This window comes from Carcharhinus amblyrhynchos, chromosome 3 (assembly GCF_965287045.1).
Source record: "Carcharhinus amblyrhynchos chromosome 3, sCarAmb.v2.hapA, whole genome shotgun sequence".
Taxonomy (NCBI): domain Eukaryota; kingdom Metazoa; phylum Chordata; class Chondrichthyes; order Carcharhiniformes; family Carcharhinidae; genus Carcharhinus; species Carcharhinus amblyrhynchos.
This window is the reverse complement of record NC_137326.1, coordinates 119,509,694-119,534,076: the sequence shown is the minus strand read 5'-3', so window position 1 is coordinate 119,534,076 and position 24,383 is coordinate 119,509,694. Positions and strand designations below refer to the sequence as shown.

Genomic DNA, 24,383 nt, shown 5'->3' with positions numbered 1-24,383 from the left:
ACAGAGGGGATTCACCAGGATATTGCCAGGATTGAAAAAATGCAGCCTTAAGGAAAGATTGGATAGGCTGGCATTGTTCTCCCTGAAACAGAGGGCATTAATGGGAGATTTGATTGAGATGTACAGAATTGTGATAGAGTAGAAGGGAAGTTATTTTAGTAGAGATGTCAGTGACTTGGGGCATAGAGAACCACGATGTAGAACAAAATCTACCAAAACAAATATTGGATGCGTATGATAAAGGGATGACAATAATCGTGAATGATTTTAATCCATATATAAAGTGGAAAATTATTGTGGCAGTAGTAACCTGGATGAGGAGTTCATAGAATAGTTTTGAGATAGTTTCTTAGAGCAACACATTGTGGAACCAACCAGAGAGCAAGTTATATTCGACTTGGTGTTATATAACATGACAGGATTAATTAATGACCTCAGAGTAAAGCCACCCCTAGGTAGCAATGAGCACAATATGATTAAAGAAGGAGGCAGAGAAGCAAACAGTCTAGCAAGAAGTGAATAAGCAAAGGAAGAGAGATGAATTATCCTACTCCTTTACTTGGAATCCCTACAGTGCAGAAGGAAGCCACTTGGCCCATCAAGTCTGCACCAGCTCTGCGACAGAGCATCTTACCCAGCCCACCCTGTAACTCCATGCATTTACCCTGCTAATTCCCTAACCTACACAACTGGGGACACAAAGGGGCAATTTAGCATGGTTAATCCACCTAACCTGCACAACAATGGACTGTGGGAGGAAACCTGAGCACCTGGAGGAGACCCACACAGACACAGGGAGAACATGCAAACTCCACATAGACAACAATCGCCCAACTCAATGCTCAACTACACATGTTTGTATTTATTCTGTGCAGGAACAATTGTGTCCGTGTTCATTAAGAAATTCATGATGAGACTGTAGTGCACCTAAAGTCTGTCACCACACTCCAAACATTCACATCAAGTAGTTATTAATATCACCACAGGAAAAGTAAAATGTTTGGTGTGTAGAATTGTTAATTACCAAAGCATGTTAGATACCGTTATTGGAATCCTAGCTGATTTTAATGTTGCCACATTCTATGTGAGGATGGAAAAGCTGAGTGCAAATGACTTACTTTAGCAAAGAAAGGCTGTAATAGAAAGGGACTCGGAAGAGAGTCTTGGAGCAACCTTGGTCAATCTCTCTTCAAAAGTCTTGGCATTGTTGGAGCTTTGCATTGGCATCCTGGCAAAGATTGGGTTGCTAAGGAACGGAGGCTTTCACACTTTAACTGACCTTTTCCTTGCACTGGCAAGTCTGTTAATTGAGGCAGGGATCAGTGATTGCAGGGATTGGTGACATTGTTTTAAACATGCATCATTATTGTGAGCTTAGCTGTAACAAGAATCAAAATTTTTTTTAAATGAAAGTCACCTAAGGTTGCTCTCCCCCATTTTCAGAGAGAGAGCTGACTTCACCTGGAGAAGGTGGGGCCTTAGTGAATAACCTCAGGGAATCGAACCTGAGCTAGTGGTGTCACTACGCGTCACAAATTAGTCATCCAGACAACTGAGCTAATCAGCCCCCTTAATTTTTTAACATGCTACACAACACAGATACAAGAAATAATCACAACTAGTGGCAGGCAATATACCAAAATCACACTAATTTCCTACTAGCCAGGAAACAGTGTGAAAATTAATAAAACGTTACTGGCATGTGGCGGTACAATAAAATAATGTTGATGGTGATTCAATAGGCACAGACGAACAGCGCTAATACCTCTTGGCAGAACATGAAGTAATCAGTGTTTGTGTTGATCTTTCAGGCTGTGATGATGTGTCTCATCTTTCACCAGAAAGTAATGATGCTGGCAAACTGGTTATTGCATCTCACTAGATTTAAAAAAAACACAGAAAAACGTTTGTTTTGAAATCCTTTGTAAGCCTCTCTTTGTATCTGGCATCTCAAACACCTCCTCAAATCACTTCTCTCAATTGTCTCCAGTTTGATGTTGCACTTGACGAATAATCCAGAGCTGCCAAGCCAGGTAGGCAAAATACTCCACACAAAGTTAAGCAGTGCTTCCTAATAAAGTGCATTCCTTCAGCCTAGATGCACGTTTACAGGGGCTGTGAGAGTATAGAAGGTATCAGACCAATAATAATGAAGGGACCATAAAGGACATTAATCTATACCTCAAAGGTTCATTCAATTACAGTGTCACACATAGTAATGATATTTTATTTACTAATTTATTAGTGTCACAAGTAGGCTTACATTAACACTGCAATGAAGTTACTGTGAAAATCCCCCAGTTGCCACTTTCCAGCACCTGTTCAGGTACACTGAGGGAGAATTTAGCACGGCCAATGCACCTAACCAGCACGTTTTTCGGACTGTGGAGGGAACCCATGCCCGACGTGGGGAGAACGTGCAGAATACTGCACTGAGTTGTAGGAACATAATTATTTGCATTAATATTTGGAATGGTTGTTGACTTAGATTATGAGAAGAAAGACTTCTGGAGCATTGTAGTCACCTCCTTTTGATTCACCAAATCCTGTAATCTGCTCTAACACAATTTTGTATTCTCTGTTGATTCTAAACTCCTAACTCATTGGATGAGACATTAGTATTCTGAAGCCACTCCGCACATGAGTTCAAACCTTATTAAAGAAATATTTGCATTTATATAGCATTTTCATGACATCAGGATGTCCCAGAATGCTTCATGGCTGATTAACTACTTTCCAAGTCAAGTCATGGTTGTAAGGTAGAGAAATAAGGGGCAAAAATGTGTAAAGTCCCACAAACAGGACTAGGTAATAAAAACAGAAAATGTTGGAAACACTCAGCAGAACTGGCAGTATGTGAGTAGATAATCTACTTTTGAATAATGCTGGTTGGCTCAGTCGCATAGTGGGGAGATTACTTGCTATCATTGAGCCAATGCTAATCTCCATGCAAGCTCTCTTGCTGTTGGCATCTGGATATAAGAAATACCTCTTACAAATTGTTCGTTATAACCAACTTTCCAATTATGTAGGAGGAGAAATAAACCATTCAACTTCTTAAGTTTGTTCCACTATTCAATTAAGATTACGATTGATCCGTATCTCAGTTGCTTGTCTTTGTCCTCACAGAAAGTTACAGATCAGAAAAACAAAATGCTCCAGATGCTGGAAATCTGAGATAAAAAGAGAAAGGGCTGGAAAATCTCAGCAGGTCTGGCAGCAGTTGCGAAGAGAGAAACAACCTCCTCCATCTTGATCCTCTTTCTTAATCCAATTAATTTGTCCCAACTCCTCCCCCCAACCCCACGGAGCCATCTGGTCACATATCATAGAATCCCAATAGCGCAGAAGGAGACCATTTGGCCCATTGAGTCTGCACCGACCATAATCCTGCCCAGGCCCTATTCCCACAATGCTATGCATTTTACCCAGCTGGTTGGGGGGAGGAGTTGGGACACTGGATCCCCAAAGGAAGGTTCTCCACCTCCCCAACCTGTTCAATACCAGTTCAGCCAGTAAAATCTGTTGGGCTAATCACTTAGCAGAGGCCTTTGACCGCCCTGGGTAAAATAGCAGCAGGAGTGAGGTGAGACACTTCAACCTCTATAGGCCCAAAAGTGGGCTGGCTATCCAACACCTCCACTGTCCCCCTTAAAATAGGAGATATGTTGTAGGGTGGACGGGAAGTCAACAGGCAGGCCACAAGTCTCATTTCATATCCTCTCCTGCCTTTAAACATGTGGGCTGAAGGCTCTAAAATCCAGCTCCAGGAGACAGCATTCTCCACAAAAAGCCACATCCTACTCATCCCCGATGATCTCATTAGACCCTCTATGCTACCTAACCCATGGGGAGATCTCAGGAGCCATGTTGAAATGAAACAAAATAAATCTCTAAAAATCTAATGCAACTTCCATTATATTAAAAAAGTTCCCATTCATGAAAACCAATTCAAAGTTTTTTTTAAGAATTTCAAGTGCTTAATCTCTTACAAAAACAAACTTCTTCTTATACTCTGCATCAAAGACAACTTATCCTTTTAGAGATTATTTAATTGATCAAACAAACTGTGAATCCAACATTTCCCCTGCTGAGATAATTGTAGCCTTTAGAAATCAGTCAAGCATTCATAAAAACCCTAAGGGAAATATTAACACACAAGTATTGAAACCATTAAAATAGAGTTTTGATTACTCTCACAGATATCTGCATCCTGTTACTTTTCACTTTTAAAGGGCTGGGGATTCAAATTACCTCAGATCTTGACAGTTAAAAAAACCTGAATTGTCCTGCAGAATGTTTTACATCTGCTCCATAAACCTGTGATTTCCACACTGCACATTAAATCCCTGAAGCAGCCAAAATGGGGTGTGCTTGAACACAGCACTGAGTTCAAATGGCCATACTGTGTTCAGGTCTCCCCTGTGTGTGCAGCAGACTCTGCTTCCTTTCCTCCGCTGGAAAAATCAGTTTTGCCAGAAATAGGAGGTGGGAATTCTATGCTTGGGTCGCGATCACCATTTTGGAAGGTAGAGGCCTTACAAAATTCAGGCCATTGATTCCCTTTGCAATTTTTCTCAATTAAACAACCCCTCAGTCTTCTAAATGCAAGTTTATGCAACCTGTCCTCATAGTTAAAATCCCTGAGACATGGTATTATTCTGGATTAATCTGTGTTATATCCCTTCCAGTGTCAATATATATTTCCTGAGATTTAGTGTCCAAAGCTAAATGCTTGCTCTAAATGCATGCGTGATGGCACAGTAGTTAGCACTGCTGTCTCACAACGCGGGGGACCTGGGTTCAATTTTAGCCATGGGTGACTGTGTGGAGTTTCTCCCCATGTCTGCGTGGGTTTCCTTTGAGAGGTTCAATTTCCTCCCACAGTCCAAAGATTTGTGGATTAGGTGGATTGGCCATGCTAAAATTGGCCCTTAGTGTTAGGGGGATTGATAGGATAAATACATGGAGTTATGGAGATAGGGCCTGGGTGGGATTGTTGTCAGTGCAGGTTCAATGGGCTGAATGGTCTCCTTCTGCACTGTGGGAACTGTATGATTCTATGAAATTGGTTCTGAACAAGACCATATGCTGCTGCAAGCCTTTTATTGTCACATATCAGAAACTTAAAAGACCTGATTTGAAATTCCACTTTAGCCAACTGAGGACCTAATGCCTCAAAACAGTAATTAACAGTTTCTCTGCAGCCTGTCCTGAGCATAATAATAAGGATGGCAATAGTTTCTCTAAAAACTGCCTACAAAGGCCTGCAGCCTGAATTCTGAGCATATTTAGGAGTTCTTGAGAGACGTGCAATGGGGGTCAGACACCCTCTTCATTCTAAAGGACAGCTAGCTACATTTAGTAATTCTAACAGAATGCCTGATAGTCAGCGAGAGAGCAGCATCAGAGATTAGAATCCTGGCAAGTCTCCACAGATCCGTCTCTGTGAAGGGAAAAGATAGATGAACATTTTGAATGAAGATCCTGCAACAGAGTACCAACTATGGAAAACTGAATTTATGTTTTATAGGACCAAATGCTAGTCTCATTGCTTCCTGATGCCAAGGTGTAATGCAGCCAAGAGCAACCACGAAATAAAGTTGCTGGTTGCTTTGAGGCTGGCCACCCATTGGCCTTCGCAATTCTGGCAAATGTACTTTAAGGTTGCTGAAGGCTCAGTGAAGGGAGTGGCACAGTGGCACAATGCTTAGCACTGCTGCCTCACAGTGCCAGGGACCTGGGTTCAACTCCCGGATTGGGTCACTGTCTGTGTAGAATTTGCACGTTCTCTGCATGGGTTTTGTCTGGGTGCTCCAGTTTCTTCCCACAGTCTAAAGATGTGTGGGTTAGTTGGGTTGGCCACGATAAAGTGCCCCTTAGTGTCAGGGGGACTAACTAGGGTAAATGCGTGGAGCTGTGGGGATAGGGCCTGGGTGGGACTGTGGTTGGTGCAGACTCGATGGGTTGAATAGCCTGCTTTTGCGCTGGAGGATTCTATGAGGATGTAGGGGAACTGGCATAGTTCTCACACAATGTAAAAACATGATGTGTGATGACCTTTGACCCATAAACAGTTCAATGACGAAGTTTTGCAATCTCTTTGCAATGTCTAGGGAACCTGTAATTGATTTAAGAATGTCTGAAAGGACCTTTATGAATTGGCATCAAATGTGAAGGGATAATTTGTACCTTTCTTGGGTTATAGGAAATATTGGCCCATGTGACCTGGACTTTCTACACTTGACCTGGAAGCGATACAGATTGGAAAGAAATGAAGAGCAGAAGTTATAAGGGCAACATGGTGGCACAGTGGCTAGCACTGGTGCCTCACGGCTCCAGGGACCTGGGTTCAATTCCAGCCTCAGGTCACTGTCTATGTGGAGCTTACATGTTCTCCCCTGTCTGTGTAGGTTTCTTCTGGATGCTCCAGTTTCCTCCCACAGTCCAAAGATGTGCAGATTAGCTTGATTGGCCATGCTAAATTGCCCCTTGGTGTCAGGGACATTAGCAGGGTAAAAATCTGGGATTACGGGGATAGGGTCTGGGTGGGATTATTGTCAGTGCAGCCTCAATGGGCCGATTGGCCTCCTTCTGCACTGTATGGATTTGGTAACTTCAATGACTCATGTCAGCTGGATAAGATGTAAGTTTTTTGAACCTGGGAGAGTGGACTAACATAGCAACAGTTGGGAATATGCCACTTTCTAAATTTTGTCATTTTGGAACTGACTTCAAATCTAAGCTGGACAAACGAGATGAAAGTTTCTTCCTTGCAATGACAGTGGGGATCCTAATTGAAGTTTTTTTTTTATTCATTCAGTGAGCTTGGGCGCCACTGGCTGGGCAGCATTTATTGTCCATCCCTAATTGCCCTTGAAATGAGGGCTTGCTAGGCCATTTCAGAGGATAGTTGAGAATCAGCCACATTGCTGTGGCTCTGGAGTCACATGTAGGCCAGATCAAGTAAGGAGGGCAGATTTCCTTCCCTAAAGATCATTAGTGAACCAGATGGATTTTCCCGACAATTGACAGTGACTTCATGGTCATGAGTAGATTCTTAATTCCAGATATTATTGAATTCAAATTCCACAATCTGCCATAGTTCAAACCCAGGTTCCCAGAACACTAGCTGAGTTTCTGGATGAATAGTCTAGTGATAATATCACTAGGCCATTGCCTCCCTGTGATTTTGATTGTTCCCAGTCTAAGTATCAGTGAATATGATTTTACATAAAACACGAGTTTGCAGCTCTATTCAGAGTAGAGGGAGGACAGAGATTTACTTTGGTCACTATTGGCGGTGAAATCACAAATGTATTCTTTACGAATTAGTTTATAATTTTATGACAAGTTGTAAACAGAGGAAATCTCCCCTCCAAGAATAACTGTTGTGGGAAATGATAGTTATCAAAGCGATGTGGTGAGAAGTGCTTTTCTCTGAATGGCTCCTTGTTGAAGTGAATTGTAGTTAGCTTTAGCTCGGATCCCACCCAATTTCTACCTTTTGTGCTTGTTGCGGACAGTCTCAGGTCAGAAGTAGAAATGACGTTCCATTCCCCATCCCCAGCATTCCTCACCTTACTGAGCAAATTGTTTTTCATATGGTTAGAATCATAAATAAATAACCACGTTGTACCTGGAACAGCAGTGGTTTCAGCTTTGTAGCTGTTGGTTTAGGGGAATAATGGCACCCATGCCACTCCCATGCATGTCATGCACCACATTATTGATGGTTCTATCTGTGCAATCTGTAACAGGCAGCTCATGACATTGAACAGCATCCACTGCTGGTTGGATGACTGATCTATCATTTTTGACCTTGATGCTCCAGGTAACACCATCCCATACCGGCCAGCACGGTAGCACTGCTGCTTCACAGTTCCAGGGATCTGGGTTTGATTCCCGGCTTGGGTCACTGTCCGTGTGGAGTTTGCACATTCTCCTCGTGTCCGCGTGGGTTTCCTCCCGGTGCTCCAGTTTCCTCCCACAGTCCAAAGATGTGCGGGTTAGGTTGATTGGCCATGCTAAAAGAGAATGGCCCTTAGCGCCCTGAGATGCATAGGTTAGAGAGATTAGTGGGTAAAATATATAGGGATGTGGGGGTAGGGCCTGGTCGGTGCAGATTCAATGGGCCGAATCGCTTCTTTCTGTACTGTAGGGTTTCTATGATATATCTATGAAATATGCCCAGTGGATTCGGAATTCAATGGCGTTAAGGACTATCCCTCCCCCAACCCCACCAGGGCTATTTAAAGGCAACATCATCCAACTTTTTTTGATGGAATTTTTTAAATGGAATCCCTACAGCACAAAAGGAAGCCATTTGGCCCATCCAGTCTGCACTGGCAACAATCCCACCTAGGCCCTATCCTCTTAACCCCACATATTTACCCTGCTAATCCCTCTAACCTATGCATCCCAAGACACTAAGGGGCAATTTAGAATGGCCAATGCACCTAATCCGCACATCGTTGGATTGAGGGAAGAAACTGGACCAGCCACAGGAAGCCCATGCAGACACAGGGAGAACGTGCAGGCTCCACGTAGACAGTAACCCAAGCCAGGAATTGAATCCGTGTCCCTGGTGCTGTGAGGCAGCTGAGAGTCTGGAAGTATGAGATTTTTGTGAGAGTTCCAGGATAATGGGACTCTGTGTGGGAAGAGTGTGGGATGAAGGTGAAGTGGGATTTGGGAATGTGCACTCGGCAGAAACATTCAATCAGCCTGGATGGTCACTGTATCCAGTTGCTATAGCCTCAGAGACAGCTACACAAGAATTGTGCCTGTCACCATCTGGATAGTTGCTGCCACTCTCAGTTACAAGCGATCTTATCCTGCAAAAGAGAGCTAAGTGCATCAGCGAATGCAATGTGTTTGGGTGATGTGGCTTCCACAGTTGAATAGTTGGCATTGTATGCAGGCTCTGAGATGTGAGTTTGCGGCTTCCAGCAATGCTAACCAAGAGGGTGAGATGATTGAGGTGAAGTTTATGAATGTGAGGTTTGAGTTGTGATTGATAGGTAATATTAGTCTGTGGGTGAGGGGGCTGTGATGAATGATGCAGTGTGTGAGACTGGTGGCAGACTTGGTAGGGTATGCCATGTGAAGATGCATTCACTGACTTTAACCATTTGTAACATCATAAAATGTCTTTCACTGCAGCATCCAGGTCCTCAGGGTTAGTCTGCTGGCTTTGATTGCCACAAACACTGAGGAAATAGAGTCTCTTCCCTCCTAACTTAAGATCTCCATGCAAAATCTGAGGAGCTCTGGGATGTTTTCCCTGCTCTGTTGCGCCACTTTCTGTTCCATACACCAGCTCTTCAAGCTGTTTAATCCACTATCCACTGTTGTAGCCAGAATGCACCTGATCTTTAAAAGGTATACAGTTTGGCCTTAAGTAGTGCAGGCTAGCTCTAAATAGTGCAAGCCTAACACAAACTCAGGCCTCCTTGTACTGAGCAGTGCTGATATTCAGCATTGGACTGCAAGCCACAATCATTATAATTAACAGGTGATGGCCTAATGGTATTATCACTAGTCTATTAATCCAAAACGCAGCTCATGTTCTGGGGACCCAGCTTAGAATCCTGCCACAGCAGATGGTGGAAGTTGAAATCAATAAAAAAGACCTGGAATTAAGAATCTATTGATGACCGTGAAACATTGTCGATTGTCAGAAAAACCCACCTGGTTCACCAATGTTCTTTTCGAAGGAAATGTGCTGTCCTTACCTGGTCTGCCCTGTGTATGACTCCGGAGCCACAGCAATGCTTTTAGTTAAAGTTTAGTTATTAGTGTCACAAGTAGGCTTATATTAACACTGCAGTGAAGTTACTGTGAAACTCCCCCAGCCACCACACTCTAGTACCTGTTTGGGTACACTGGGGGAGAGTTTAACATGGCCATTGCAAACAACCAGCATGTTTTTTGGGAGGAAACCGGAGCACCCAGAGGAAACTAAGCAGACACAGGGAGAATGTGCAGACTCCGCATAGACAGCTACCCAAGCTGGGAATTGAGCCGAGGTCTCTGGCACTGTGAGACAGCAGTGCTAACCACTGTGTTACTGTGTCACCCTATGTGGTTGACTGTCAACTACCCTCGGGCAACTAGGGATGGACAATAAATGCTGGCCAGCCAGTGATGCCTGTGACCCACGAATGGATAAAAAAACGTAACATGAATTTGCAAGCTGCCTGCATCACTTTGATAGAGTGTGGAGCAACGGTGCACCATGATCCCCATGGTCAATTTGGGAGGCTATCTATGCTTATTAAGTTGTTTTCAGGGTGCGTTTAAAGTACAGTAATTGCATAAGTGCAAAAGAAATTCTTGAATCTGCGCCCAGGACCTAATTCAACACTGGGATGTAGCAGACTGGGTTCTCTGAAGAAGGAAAGGTTGCTAATTTTAACTGCAGAGACCATTTGGGTCCTAACACCTAATTTACTCCCCGGGTATTCAGTGTTGCCAAAACTGTGGTGCAAATGCAGTCGCGTTTCTAAATGGCAAATTTGAGGTTCTGATCTCATGTATCTTTGAAAATATAAGAAAGAAGGCATTTTTGTAAAAATGATGGTTATTGTTCAATTGAAGTAGACGGAGAGTGTAGTATTGCTAATCAGGCCCTTATTTTAGAATTCCTTGTGTCACTAAACTACAGGCTACCCTTACTTTGACCTGATCCCCGGAGAGTTTAACATGAGCACGTTCTCCAGTGAAGTAACTGGCAATAGGAGAGCATGAGCTATTAGGCAGTGATTTTTCAGTCAATAAATATTTAATGGAGTATGGGTACTGCTGGATATGAGCTGAATAATGGAATTATAATATAATACTCGATAGATACATGACATTGAGAATATTCGAACAATCCCAGAGCGCACACATAGATTCCACTCCTTACCTTTCTGATGTGAGCTGGAGAACCAGATTTAAACTGCCCAAACATTCATCTTGAAAATGAGACTTATTTAAGATTTGAAGTTGAAATAAAACTGAAGTAATCTTGTGTGGGCGAAGTTGATTTCATGTTAGAATCCATACAATCCCTACAGTGCAGAAGGAGGCCATTTGGCCCATCAAGTCTGCACCGACCACAATCCATCTAGGCTCTATCCCCTTAATCCCATGTATTTACCCTGCTAAGCCCACTGACACTAAGGGTCAATTTAGCATGGCCAATCAACCCAACCCGCACATCTTTGGAGTGTAGGAGGAAACCGGAGCACCTGGAGGAAACCCACGCAGACATGGGGAGAATGTGGAAACTCCACTCCATGTTATTAAAAAGATTACGTTAATCGAAATACCTGACATGTAGGGTTAAGAGTTTCAATGGTGTGCAAGAATCTGTGAGAACAATCCACAATTAAACATCTTGAAGAGATAGAAATTTATGTCGGGTGCCATTTGTCAGTGAAGTCCAGTTGGATACGAGGGACGTTTCCCACAGTGCTAAACCCTTGTACTCAGTACCTGGTGTTGCTGAGCTAACTTCAGAAAGTAGGCAACTTATTGCTGCATGTGGTTGACAATGTATGACTGAAATAAGGCAAAACAAAACACAGAATAATTCAGAAAGTTCAGCATAAAATGGATCTTTCACCTTTCCCACTGTCAAACAAATAGTAATGTTTACCATAGATATCATAACAACCAAAGTGTTTTCTGCTCTATTTTTTGATTGGCACCATTTTCCCACTCTCTTGTTCACCTTTTTTCTTTCTCAATATACCTTCTATTTTACTTATTTCTTCCTCTCCCTTCAGCACTTTTGTTACGTCTGTTTACTTTTGTAGAACACGGGACTCGCCAATCATTTTGAAACCCGGCCGTTCCATTTGATCCAAATATTTCCATACTTACTCTCAAATGATATTGGCTCTTTTTGCAGTGGCTGCATGAAAAAAAAGGCAATTGGCCCAGCAAAAAGCTTTGCATGTAACAAATTGCACTGGAGAAACCGCTTTGTTTCTGATGAAGCGTTGGTACAGTTTTTTTTAAATGTGGAAATCAGCCAGAAATCCAAGTCAAAAACCTCTCCAAGGGCTTATCCAAGATGCCAGTGTCAGGAAGGATTAATGATTTGTGTTCTCTGATCTTACGGTCCTGATTCCCGCAGCTTGATAACATCATTCTGGTCAGTTGGAAGCCTTTGGCCTCCTGCAGTGTAGGAGACTGCAGCGGATGTAGCCAGACATTACCTGCTGAGGATGAGTTGCCAAGGTCCTCAGCTAGCACCCATCCTCTTCTGGACTAATTACTCCTCGGCAGTCAGGCTATGCTTACTCTCGCGTGCTAATAGTACATTTTCTATCGGCACACCACTTGCCATCTAGAGGAAGCTTCCCACTGAGAAGTTTTACATTTCACTAGCAAAGCTGTGTATTAAAGTGACCCATTGTGACATGTCATGCAGGGTTAGGGATACATTAGTCTTGCCACATCGCTCATCATCAGAGTTATTCCTATCCAGAAATGTCCCCGATCTCTGGTCACTTCCTAATAGTTCGCCGTAAAAGCCCCCATCGTCTGCTTTCCTGTTGCTCGTTGGAATTAAAGGTGAAGTTTTTCTGTTGGCAAACACTTGTCAGTGTTTATACCATTCAAAATGAATCATAGAAACCCTTCACTGAACATAGCAAAGGCTTCAGTTGATGGAGGGAGCCCTTTCTACATCCACAATGGCTGATGTGCAAAGCTTAGGGACACTTAGAAACACTTAGTGCTGATACATCCTTTCCAACATTGTATTGGAAAGGCATTATGTCACTCGATATTCAGTGCTGAGGATAATCTATAAATCACCTGTTGGCATGTGTCTGATCCTGATTATGAAATATGTAATGGTATTCTGCCGGCACCTACTGCCCGCAACACACACACAATATTGTATAAATGTAAATCAATTTAATTATTAAATGTTATATTGTTCAATGGAATTTTTTTTTAGGAGAGAGCAGATAGCCAGACAGCCTTGTATCATCAGAATGCTTAGGGATATTTTAGGGCTTGGGTTAACATTTCAACAAAAATAATGTGCATTTGTATAGCACCTGAAGGGTTTCAAAATGCTTCATGAGACAGTAATGGAACATACGTTGACATTGAGCCACATAAAGAAAGATTGAGTCAGATAACCAAAAGCTTCATTAAAGAGGTAGGTTGGAATCTTACCACCGTTCGTGCCATCAGGGTTTCCCCATCCTGTCGCAGTGTACGGAGATTTGGCTAACTGTCAAATTCTCTGACCTTGCTGCAGCGGGAGTGTGGTGCGAATGGGCTGGTAAGATCATGCTGGTAGCTTTTAAGGAGCACCTTAATGGAGGAAAGAGAGCTGGAGAGATTTTGGGAGAGAATTCCAGAGCTTAGAGCTGAGGCAACTCAGTCAAGGCAGCCATTGTGGAGTGATGAAGATTTGGAATGTTCAAGAGGCTGGAATTTGGAAGATCCTGAGATCTCGAAGGGTTTTAGGGTAAAGGAGATTACAGAGAGGGGGAAGCGGAGCTTGTGGAGTTGCAGCTTAGTAAGGCCATGCAGGGCTTTGAAAGCTAGGATTGGAATTTTAAAATCAAGGTGTCATTTGACCGGGAGAAAATGTAGGTCAGCTAGCACAGGGATGTTGGGTCATTGAAACTTGGGTAGGAGTTAGGACACAGCAGAATTACACTTTGAGTGATTAGAGTAATTCCCAGCAGCACAAGGCTAAATTAAATCATATATGAAGGAGAGTCACATAGACTCCAATTGTTAACTTTCGCCACAGGTGCTGCAAGATCTGCTGAGCTTTTCCAGCATTTTCTGTTTTTATTTCAGATCGTAGAATCCCTACAGTGCAGAAGGAGACCATTTGGTCCATTGAGTCTTCACTGACCACAACCTCACCCAGGCCCTATCCCCATAATCCCATGCATTTATCCTATAGCTAGCCCCCCTGCCACTTAAGGGCAATATAACATGGCCAATCCATCTAACCTGCACATCTTTGGACTGTGGGAGGAAACTAGAGCACACGTAGGAAACCTATGCAGACACAGGGAAAATGTGCAGACACTGTACAGACAGTGATCCAAGCCGGGAATTGAACCCAGGTCCCTGACACTGCGAGGCACAGTGCTAACTGCTACAGCATCCACAGTACTTTGGTTTTGTTTTACTAAATTATTTCGTGTCAGCTCTTAAAATGGGTGCCGTGGTGGCACAGTTGTTAGCACTGTCGCCTCACAAGCGCCAGGGACCTGACTTCGATTCCCGGCTTGGGTCACTGCCTGTGCAGAGTCTGCATATTCTCCCGTGTCTGTGTGGGTTTCCTCCGGGTGCTCTGGTTTCTTCCCACAGTCCAAAGAAAATGCGTGGGTTAGTTTGATTGGCCACACTAAATTAGCCTTAGTGCCAGGGGATTAGCAGGGTAAATATGTAGGGTTATGGGAATAGGGCCTCGGTGAGAATGTGGTGGGTGCGGAACCAATGGACCGAATGGCCTCATTCTAAAAAAATATTCAGGATGAGCTCCCCCACTGATAGTGGGTAAACAAACCACCTAGTCTGGTGTTGTGCCCCACAAAGCTCCACTAAACTGCTTGATCTTAGCTCAGGTGGCTACAGTAGGAGCTGTTACTGGTCTTAGTGCTTGGCTAACAAAGTGAAAAAATTCCCAGCACGTTTGTAGTCAGAAACCCTGCCGGAAATTGTGTATATGTGTGGACAACAGGTGAAGACAGAATCAGGCTATGACATCCATCATGGTGAAATAGCCTAATGAAACTCACTACTGTGTCTCGCGTGTGAAGAATAGCTAACTGAATAAGACATGAGAGATAAAACTATGCCAGGAAACCTAATTTGTAGAAAATTTGCAGCGTTTGAAGAAATGTAACTGTAAATCTATAAGTCCAATAACCCTGGAAATACATACATGCATGTATTGCAACAGATTTCCTGTCAAGACCAACACTCATAATCACGCTTCAGCATGAATCACCTCATCCAGGAAAGGAGGGGCGCAAAAGGAAATCAAAAAAGTATTCAGAAGCCAAAGTCACTGAACTGTGCATTGGAAGATGCAGTATGGGTGGTACAGTGGCACAGTGGTTAGCACTGCTGCCTCATAGCGCTAGGGGCCCGGGTTCGATTCCTGATTTGGGGCACTCTGTGGAGTCTGCAGTTTCTCCCCGTGTCCGCGTGTGTTTCCTCCCACAGTCCGAAAGATGTGCTGGTTAGGTGCATTGGCCATGCTAAATTCTCCCTCGGTGTATCCGAACAGGCATCGGAGTGTGGCGACTAGGGAATTTTCACTGTAAATTCATGGCAGTATCAATGTAAGCCTAATTGTGACACTAATAAATAAATTTTAAAACATATTAATTATACAAGCCATGGATAGTCTAATTCATGGAGTTTTTAAGGCGGGATTCACAAGTCAGTACTGTACATGATGAAATGGCAGTGGGGGGTGGGGAGCTGTGAGCCACACACAATATTCAATTTATTAATTTAAATGTGCATTGAACCCCACCCAAATTTCTGATATGTGCTGCTGGTTGGAAAGGTTCCTCAGTGGAAATCTTAACATTCAAAGCTGTAAAGCAGTCAGCTGTTTCTAGGTTTCCCCATTATTTGTACAGTGCCTCATCACTGTAACCGGCAGGCACTCATTAATAAGTGTTTTAGACATTTTTGTTTGCTTGTTTATAACCATATCATCCAACAATGTAAACTGTGTTGAAGTACATTACTACTTGTGTTCAACAACATGTACTTAGTTTTTCTCTGCAAAAAAAACCTTTTTTCACGAGGAAGTGTCGACTTATGGTTACCACTTCTTGAGCTTCTAAGAACTCTTTGTTGAAGATGATTTGACTAAAAGTATTTAAGGACAGGGAGGAAACTTACTTGTGCTAATTATTTCATAACATTAGTGGGCCGACTCATCTTCAGTTGGCATTTTAAATCTCCTTTCGTAATCTGGCATGCAAGGCTGGTGTCCAAATTTGCAATGTGTGTGCTGCAAAGTTGCTTGCAGCTAATAATCAAGACTAGCATAGGGGAGCTGGCTGTTTGGTTGGTAACTGGGTTCAGTAAAAGAGGACAGGCCATCTGTTATGTTGATATTGAATGAGCCTCACTCTTTCTTCAGCAGACTGCTGGATTGAACACTATTTAGAAATGGTCTTACATTGCAAAATGACAACAAGTGGTGAAAACATTTTGGGCCCTATTTTACCATTTTGATTCTGAGCGCTGGGCGGACTTGAAACTGGGAGTATTTCAGATCTGACGTTTAGACCCGTTCTCAGGCGCCCCCATACGCAGTCTTCCTGAAAAAATACTGGCAATTCCGAATCGTGCTACAGAAGCCTGTGGGCATGACTTAATGTGCCTGAAATCCTGCAGCTCCGATCGGAGCCTCCAAATGCACATGCGCAGAAAAGAATGATAGAATATGGTTCCCCCACCACATCTCTCCCAGGCGAGATAATGCCTCCCCCTGGCCCCCACAGACATTGCCCCATCCCTACAACATTACTGACCTCCTAATCCTCCCACCCCCCTGCCACACAGATCGATCACAGGCCTCTCCTCCCCTTCTCCCTCACTGATCACAGCCAGAGTGGCAGCAGACACCCCCCTTTCCCCTCACTGATCACAGGCAGCGTGGCAGCAGACCCCCCCTTCCACTTCACCGATCACAGGCATAGTGGCAGCAGATCCCCTCTTCTCCTTCACTGATCTCAGACAGAGAAGCAAAGAATAGGGTGGAATTTTCCTATCCCGCCTACTACAGGAATCGTAGCAGGTGGGACATGGACCATGCAAAGGTCTGGTGACCTCGGGTGGGATTTTCCGATGATAGGGTGCACATGGCCTGAAAATCTTACACTCAGGAGATTAATTTATAAGGAAGATTCATAGCAAAGAATCCCTACAGCACAGAAGGAGGCCATTTGGCCCATCAAGCCTGCACCGACGACAGGCCCTATCCCCGTAACCTCATGTATTTGCCCTGTTAATGAGGGTCAATTTAGCATGGCCAATCCACTTTACCTGCACATGTTTGGAGTGTGCGGGGAAATGCGGAACACCAGGAGGAAACCCATGCAGACACCGGGAGAACGTACAATCTCCTCACAGACAGTGACCCAAGACTGGAATTAAACCCAGGAGCCTCGCGCTGTGAGGCAGCAGTGCTAACCATTGTGCCACCACGCCACCCCAAAATTAGTTTGATACAATTGATATAAAAAGTAATGCAGTTCACCAGAGATTTAAGGATTGTCTTTAGAATGGTCCTGAAATCTGACTTGAGGGGAAGTTCTCTTTGTGTATTAGATGTAATGAAGTCATAACATCAGTTGTTATTATGAGTTTCTAATCATACTACAGCACATGGTGTAAGTCTTACCCTGCTCAGCCTTCAGCTGGTTTAAAGCAGAGTTTCAGGGCAATGTTTAGATAAATGAAACTTAGCTGCATTGTCACAGGGACAGAGGAAAGGGTATGGATGACTTTCGCCCAGGGAATAGAATAGAATTTAGACCTTTAAATTATACATTGGGAGCAGCAGCTGATAGCACTTGTAGGTCACAGGGGTCATTGATGACACCGTGACAGCGATGATGACTTGTACTGATTTCTATATCTTCACTGTCAGGAACCAGACCAACAGGGTCTCAGGAAGAAAAGATTTATGTCTTCTGTGTTCAGAGCTGAAATTGGGTGGAATATGTAAGAGGGCTGACTGTAGCATTTTTAGCAGAGGAATTGCCCCCTTACCAGAGCAAGGCATTCGCCACCTCCAGCTAAAAGATCATTTGATATTCATTATATTGGTTCCCAAAGGCTCAATTTAATCAGGAAAATTATAACGCTTGTATTGTATTTCCAAATTTGTCTCGAATCTTACCAGGGTCTCAATGATACTTGATATTATTGAACAGTAGGATCATTTGAAGTAAGTCATTTCAACGCAGTATTGTTTGAAACAGTACCCTTCTGCCAAGAGATTCTTCGAGAGTTGACTAGCTTTTGTTGTGGAGGGATGCAGGAAGCCAACAAGAGAATTATTCCCTCTTACACATGGTCAAGTGGTGATTTTGTGTGCTTTAATAAGCGCTTTCCTAAATTAGGCAGAAGCCTAAAATTGATTAAAAACCAAGGAGAAAATATTTGAGCTTTTTACTCAGTTACTTGACAGGGGATGCAATCAACATAAGAATTGGCACTATCACTCTGGGACTCTGTTGTTTTGCTGATAAATAATACATGCTTTTTTAAAATACATATATACATTAAATCTTCCAATGTTGTAGTGTGGAGTTCATTCATATTTTATGAATGATTATTCAGTAATTAATCTTAAACATGGCAGGTCAGACTTGTCTTTTCCTTTTTTCTACTACTGGCAATTTTGGTCAATTTCACTTCAAGTTTCTTCCTCCATTTCTTCCCGTTTAGATTCCTAGGATCACTGATTCATGTTTCTTTGTCAATGATTGTTGATGCCAGCGTGATTTCAATTCCTTCCCCTTTATCTCAGGCTTCCTGTGCTATCCTGAATGACCCCAATTTTTCACTTCCGTCCCACATTTCTATTGATATTCTGAGCGACCTCAATTCTCTAATGCTGCTTGAGATTACCATTACTATTTGAATTGATGCAATATTCTCTCATCACTCCAGAGTCAGTTAAATATCAATCATAATTTTTACCACGATTGTTGGTTTGCAGTCACCAACCCATTTGTATCTGCTTTATCTTTCTAATTAGGTGATGACGGCCTGTATGATGGATACTCTGCCGTTGCGCCAGTAGAGGAGCTTACCGCTGATGATGAGACAGGACCTCTGTCCCTCAGTGCGCATGACCTATCCTCACCTGCCACATCGAATGAAGACTTCACGCCAAAGGATGGCTCCCCCTACAAAGCTCCCATCTACATTCCCGATGATATCCTCATTCCCCCAGAATTTGAACTTCGCGAGTCAAGCATCCTAGGTGCCGGATTAGGAATATGGACTAAAAGAAAGCTTGAAGCAGGTGAAAGACTTGGCCCTTATGTTGGGGAAGAGCTATTGAGCTTGAAGGACCCTTCTCATGGCTGGGAAGTAAGCACATACTTTCAATTCTATACGTTTCAAATGCATCTACTTTTTGAGGCGCGGTTTGTGTTTTTTGGAAAAGAAGACTTCTGTTTTGATCTGTGATTGACTTCCTTTCAGGAGGATAAGTGTTTATTTTTTAAATGTGTTTATTCACTAAGTGTACTGAATGACTAGTCATGTCCCATTGCTGACAAAGCAAAACTTGCAGTTGATGTTTTGATGGTAAGCAGAGTTGCCTAACTTTTCACAGTGTAATAGGTTTTCATTTCACCATATCAGTGTTGGGCTAGCATTCAGCCATTTTCAACCAACTGCCCCATTTCCCTTCTGCTGAAATCATTAGAAGTAACAATCAGGCTATTTCTATAGCTGGTGTCCGATTTACAATGCCTGTTTGATATGCGGGTGGCAAGTTGAAGTTTACCTCAGTGAGTCCTGGTGTGAATGATTTTTTTCTCTAACAGAGTTACATACCCTGCTGATGTTACTGCAATGGTGTCACAACTTGGAAGCACCGATTCATGGTGGTGTGTTGTTTTGTCTACAGGAATGGTGTAAGGAGCCATTAGCGATACCTAGTGAGAACAGTAATGAGCCCAGTCATAATATTACATCCTTTAAATACTCTTTAGTATAATAAAGAAAAGGCACGTGTACATGAACAGGACTATAATGGTCTAAGACAGTTACATACAAGGGACTACTAATCACACCCACACAGTTTAAATAGAAACTATTCTTTTGATTCAATGTACATTTACAAGATCTGAACTCCTTCAGGACTTAACATTTCCTAAACAACATCAAATCCAATAGATCTATGAGTAAAGGCCAGCTTTTAGATACCACTCTGTACATGATTTAGTAGTTATTCTAGGGAATGTCTCTTCTTTGTTCAGTGGAGATATGGGTTTTAACTGTCTCCATGAAGGTTTTGGCACTCTTGCTTCTGATCTGCCAGCTAGAACTGGCTAGCAGGCAGCTGATTGGAATCTGCCCCCTGCTTCCAAGAAAAGATTGCCAATTATATCATTGTTTCCCTTTGAAGATTCTCCCTGTATATTTGGCTGTCTGTCCCCTCAGCTTCTGTCCTAAAAAATTTACATATGTATATCTTCCCAGAATGATACAATTGTCTCCCCCAATGTGGTTCCTGTTAGCAGGACGACGTATTTATTTTGGTCCATCTACAACTGCTAATCTCGTTGTTGAGATTCACATCCTGTAAAATACCTTTTGAAATGCTGGTGACCATTTATCTGCTGGCACATTCATGACAGCAGCCCATAATGAGGGCTTTCTAGTAGGACTAGCCTTTGAGACAAATCCACGTCAAAATCTTTGGCCTCACAAAATCCAGTGGTGACACAGCACCATATAGCTACTCGATCTGCTGCAACACAATTCATTTCAATATATTTCTTTCTTATTGTATTTATCGGGTTTATATTTAATCTTTTTACTAAAAATTTATGTTATCTAATCTTGATGTTACCTAACACTTGGCAGGTGATTGGTGTAGATTTGTCTTTGGATGACAATTGTTGGTAATGATACAGGTGTGTAACCACCAACTCAACTCTTGGTATAACAGTAATCTGACTGTTCATGGTTAATGTACTGTGACTGGTTAAATAATTGGTTATGTCATAATGCCCCCAGATGCAACCAGCAGCCTATACACCGAGCTTTCATGGTGGCATAATGGTTAGCACTGCTGCCTCACAGTACCAGGGACCCCTGGGTTCGATTCCTGGCTTGGGTCACTGTACGGAATCTGCCTGCTCTCCCCCAGTATTGCTGTCCTTGTGAGCTGACACTGGGAGGGAAAAACAAACCTTCACAGCTGAAAGAAGGAATGCAAGATCTAAAAGTAGTACAATGAGCGGGATTTTCCGGCCGCGCTCATCCCAAGACTGGAAAATCCAGCCTGAGATCAACAGACGTTTGCATGGTACGTGTCCTGCCCGCTATGATTCCCATGGCGGGTGGGAAGGGAAAATTCCACACACAGCATCCCTTGTCTTCAATAATGAAGAGCTGTGTGTCATTTTGTTATAATAATCTCACAGGCTAGTGGAGTTCATCGTGATGTATACCTTCATCCCATTTGTTTTTTGGGGGAAAAGAAAACAGCAAGCACATTGTGATTACAACAATCAAACGTTAGAGAGTCATTGCAGCTATTTCAAAGAGCAAAACGGCCTCGAATTAATGTGGATGCTTCTACATTGCAAGGACATACATGGTCATAATGTTCAAGCACTGTGATGCCATTTTCACAATGTGATGCTCTCTAATTACTTGATGATGATGTGAGGCAGGCCATTGCACAGTGTATTGACAAAGATATTGGCAATGAGAGGTACATCAATAATCCTGGCTATTGCTGATACCCCTTTAGATAATTATGATTAGGTTGAAATAGCTACAGAAATCACAGTGGGATTGTGTACAGTTTCATTTGTCTGTGAATTTAACTCTGTACTTTGAAAGAGTAAAGGTAATCATCTTTGAAAGTGCCACTGTAGACCAACACACTGGACCAATCTGAAGCCAAATGATTGAGATTAATTTGTTAGAAAAAAAATCAGCATTTGGGTTTTTAACAAAAGCTCAACAATTTTTTTTAGTATCTATCCCACTCTCAGCATTTCTTATCAGAAAGATCATGAAAATTGTCTTGGGATGGGGAACTTCTGTACTTAACTCACAAAGTGCACCCTCTTGTTCTTTTATTCCTACATGGCTTTGCTGTATACAAGGATCAGTTGTCCGAGACTATGTGAGATTGCAGTGAACCCAACCAGAAGACAGCTGCAATTCTTAGGTTGCTGTGTTCCTACATCTCACTGAATGATTGAAATTGTCTAATTACTTGATTGGACCAGAAATCAAACCAGAAAAATAAAGTTTCTTGAGATGAGCAGCAGGATTGAGAGCAGTAAAATAAGCCGTAAAGAGAAAGTTTGAAAATGAAAATGGGAAATATGACCCGACAGGGAATCAGTTGAATGTGATTAGAGTGCACTCGCCCCACTCTAGACTCAAGTCATAAATTTAAGCTTTTATCTCACTTTTAAGGCCAGCACAAAGCATTATCTAATCAGGTATTGGTTAGTTGGAGTACAAATCGAACAAGGGGGGGTCACAAGCAAAGAGCAAAGGTCAAACCTTTTTGCAGTTTGTCACCAGGGCTTTACTGTGAATGTGCTAGGATCCTAGCCCAGATGTGCAGTATGGCCCAGTGGAGCACTGATTACAGGAGAAAAGGAATCGACCACATCTTAATCAACATGAAAGCAAAAAAACCTCCTAATAAGCTTAGTGACTAATTTATCTACTAAACTCGTTGGAAAAGAATCTCAGATCCCATTAAATGCCGACAAGACAGAACTGACAACATTGTGACAGGTTACTGGTCTCTATGACATGTTTAGCATCCACAAGCATTTCCATTTCTATCTCAAACTCAACTCTCTATAAATTAGTCAACCCCATTTACACTGCCAATCCTTTGCATTTTAACTCACAAGATATTCGGGTTGATGAGACACATGGGCTTGGTGCCAGCACAGAGACCCACAGAGTTGTTGAACATGTGTTCACACTCACACAATAAATTCACAGTCTCCAAGATACCTGGGGAAAGGTGGCGAATGGTGATGGAGGGGCACTGGCAAGGGTTTCCAACACAGATCACCTTAAGAGAATCTTTTAACCGACATAAAAAGGGAATGGACACTCAAGCAATTCATAATTAATCACAAATATTTGTAAATTATTGTGGTTGCATTTGTATTTGAATTTCTGTCTCAAGCCTGTTGGTATTGATGCCAGCAGGCAGCATCTTGCCTATAATACAAGGGCAAATTATTTCCTTAATATTGCCTGCTTCGAGCCTGTTCAGAAGAGCTCTGTGTCAATATACTTGGGCACATATTATTACTTTTTTATTCATTCACGGGATGTGGGTGTCACTGGCTGGACCAGCATTTATTGCCCATCTCTAACTGCCCTCCATTTCAGAGGGCATTTGCAAGTCAATCACATTGTAATGCCCTACAGTCACAAACCCCACCACAGAATATGTTGAAATTTGAATTCAATAAAAACCTGGAATTAAAAGTCTAATTGATGACCATGAAACCTTTGTCAATTGTTGGGAAAAATCCATCAGGGTCTCTGATGTCCTTTAGGGAAAGAAATCTGCCGTCCTTATCTGGTCAGGTCTAAAAGTGACTCCAGAGTCAGAACAATCTGGTTGACTCTCAGCTACCCTCAGGCAACTAGGGATCGGCAATAAATGCTGGCCAGCCAGCGATGCCCATGTCCCATGAATGAATAAAAAAAAGTATGAAACAGAGAGGGGTGTGACTTTTCTGTGAGATTGGTCAATATGATAAGATCAAAGAAGAAAATGCTGGAAAATCTCAGCAGGTCTGACAGCATCTGTAAGGAGAGATAAGAGCTGACCTTTCGAGTCCAGATGACCCATTGTCAAAGTGAAGTGACACTTAGTCCAGTGTCATCTGGACTCAAAAGGTCAGCTCTTTTCTCTCCTTACAGATGCTGTAAGACCTGCTGAGATTTTTCAGCTTTTTCTCTTTTGGTTTCAGATTCCAGCATCCATAGTAATTTGCTTTTATCCAATATGAGAAGATATTTGTAGGAATGTTCCTCTTGTGAAGCTGTCAGAGACCCTTCTTGACTTTCACTGCGATGTACCAAATTCGCTTTGAAAGATCATCTCCTGTGATCGGTGACTGATTGTAAAGCTTGCAGGCAATATAGTAAGCATCATTGAGAAACGTCTGGGTTAATCAGACTGGCAGCATAGATTTGTTAACAACAAATCGTGTTTGACCATTTTAATACATTTTTTAAAAAAATACATGTTGAATTGATAGAGAATGTTGTTACAGATTTTCAGAAAACATTTGACGAGGTGTCTCCCAAGAGGCTTTTCTTTTGCAGAAAACTGCAAGCATATGGTATAAGAGGAAATCGAGCAGCAGGGATAAAAAGCTGTTTGAAGGACAGGAAACAAAGTGTTAGGATAAATGGGTGTTGCTCAGATTGAAGAAGGTTAGGAAGCGATGTACCCGAGGGGACGGTGCTAGGTCCACTTCAGCACCTTCCCCCCCTCCTCCTCTTCCTCGTCCTCTTCCTCCTCCTCCTCCTCCCCCCCACCCCCCACCCCCTCCTCTATATGCATGATTTTCACTTGAGGTTTAGGAAGCAAAGGCTTGTAATGACGAAAGACTTGAGAT

At 42.6% G+C, this 24,383-nt stretch overlaps 1 protein-coding gene across 8 annotated transcripts in view; it reads left to right on the top strand.

Annotated features, from left to right (window-relative positions):
- mecom (MDS1 and EVI1 complex locus) overlaps positions 1-24,383 on the top strand; it is a 738,436-nt gene that overhangs the window by 294,445 nt on the left and 419,608 nt on the right. For all 8 annotated transcript variants that reach the window (XM_080185874.1, XM_080185870.1, XM_080185869.1 and 5 more), the window contains exon 2: positions 18,776-19,113. In XM_080185874.1, coding sequence (XP_080042000.1) covers positions 18,776-19,113 — 338 coding nt within the window. The remainder of the gene's footprint in view (positions 1-18,775; positions 19,114-24,383) is intronic.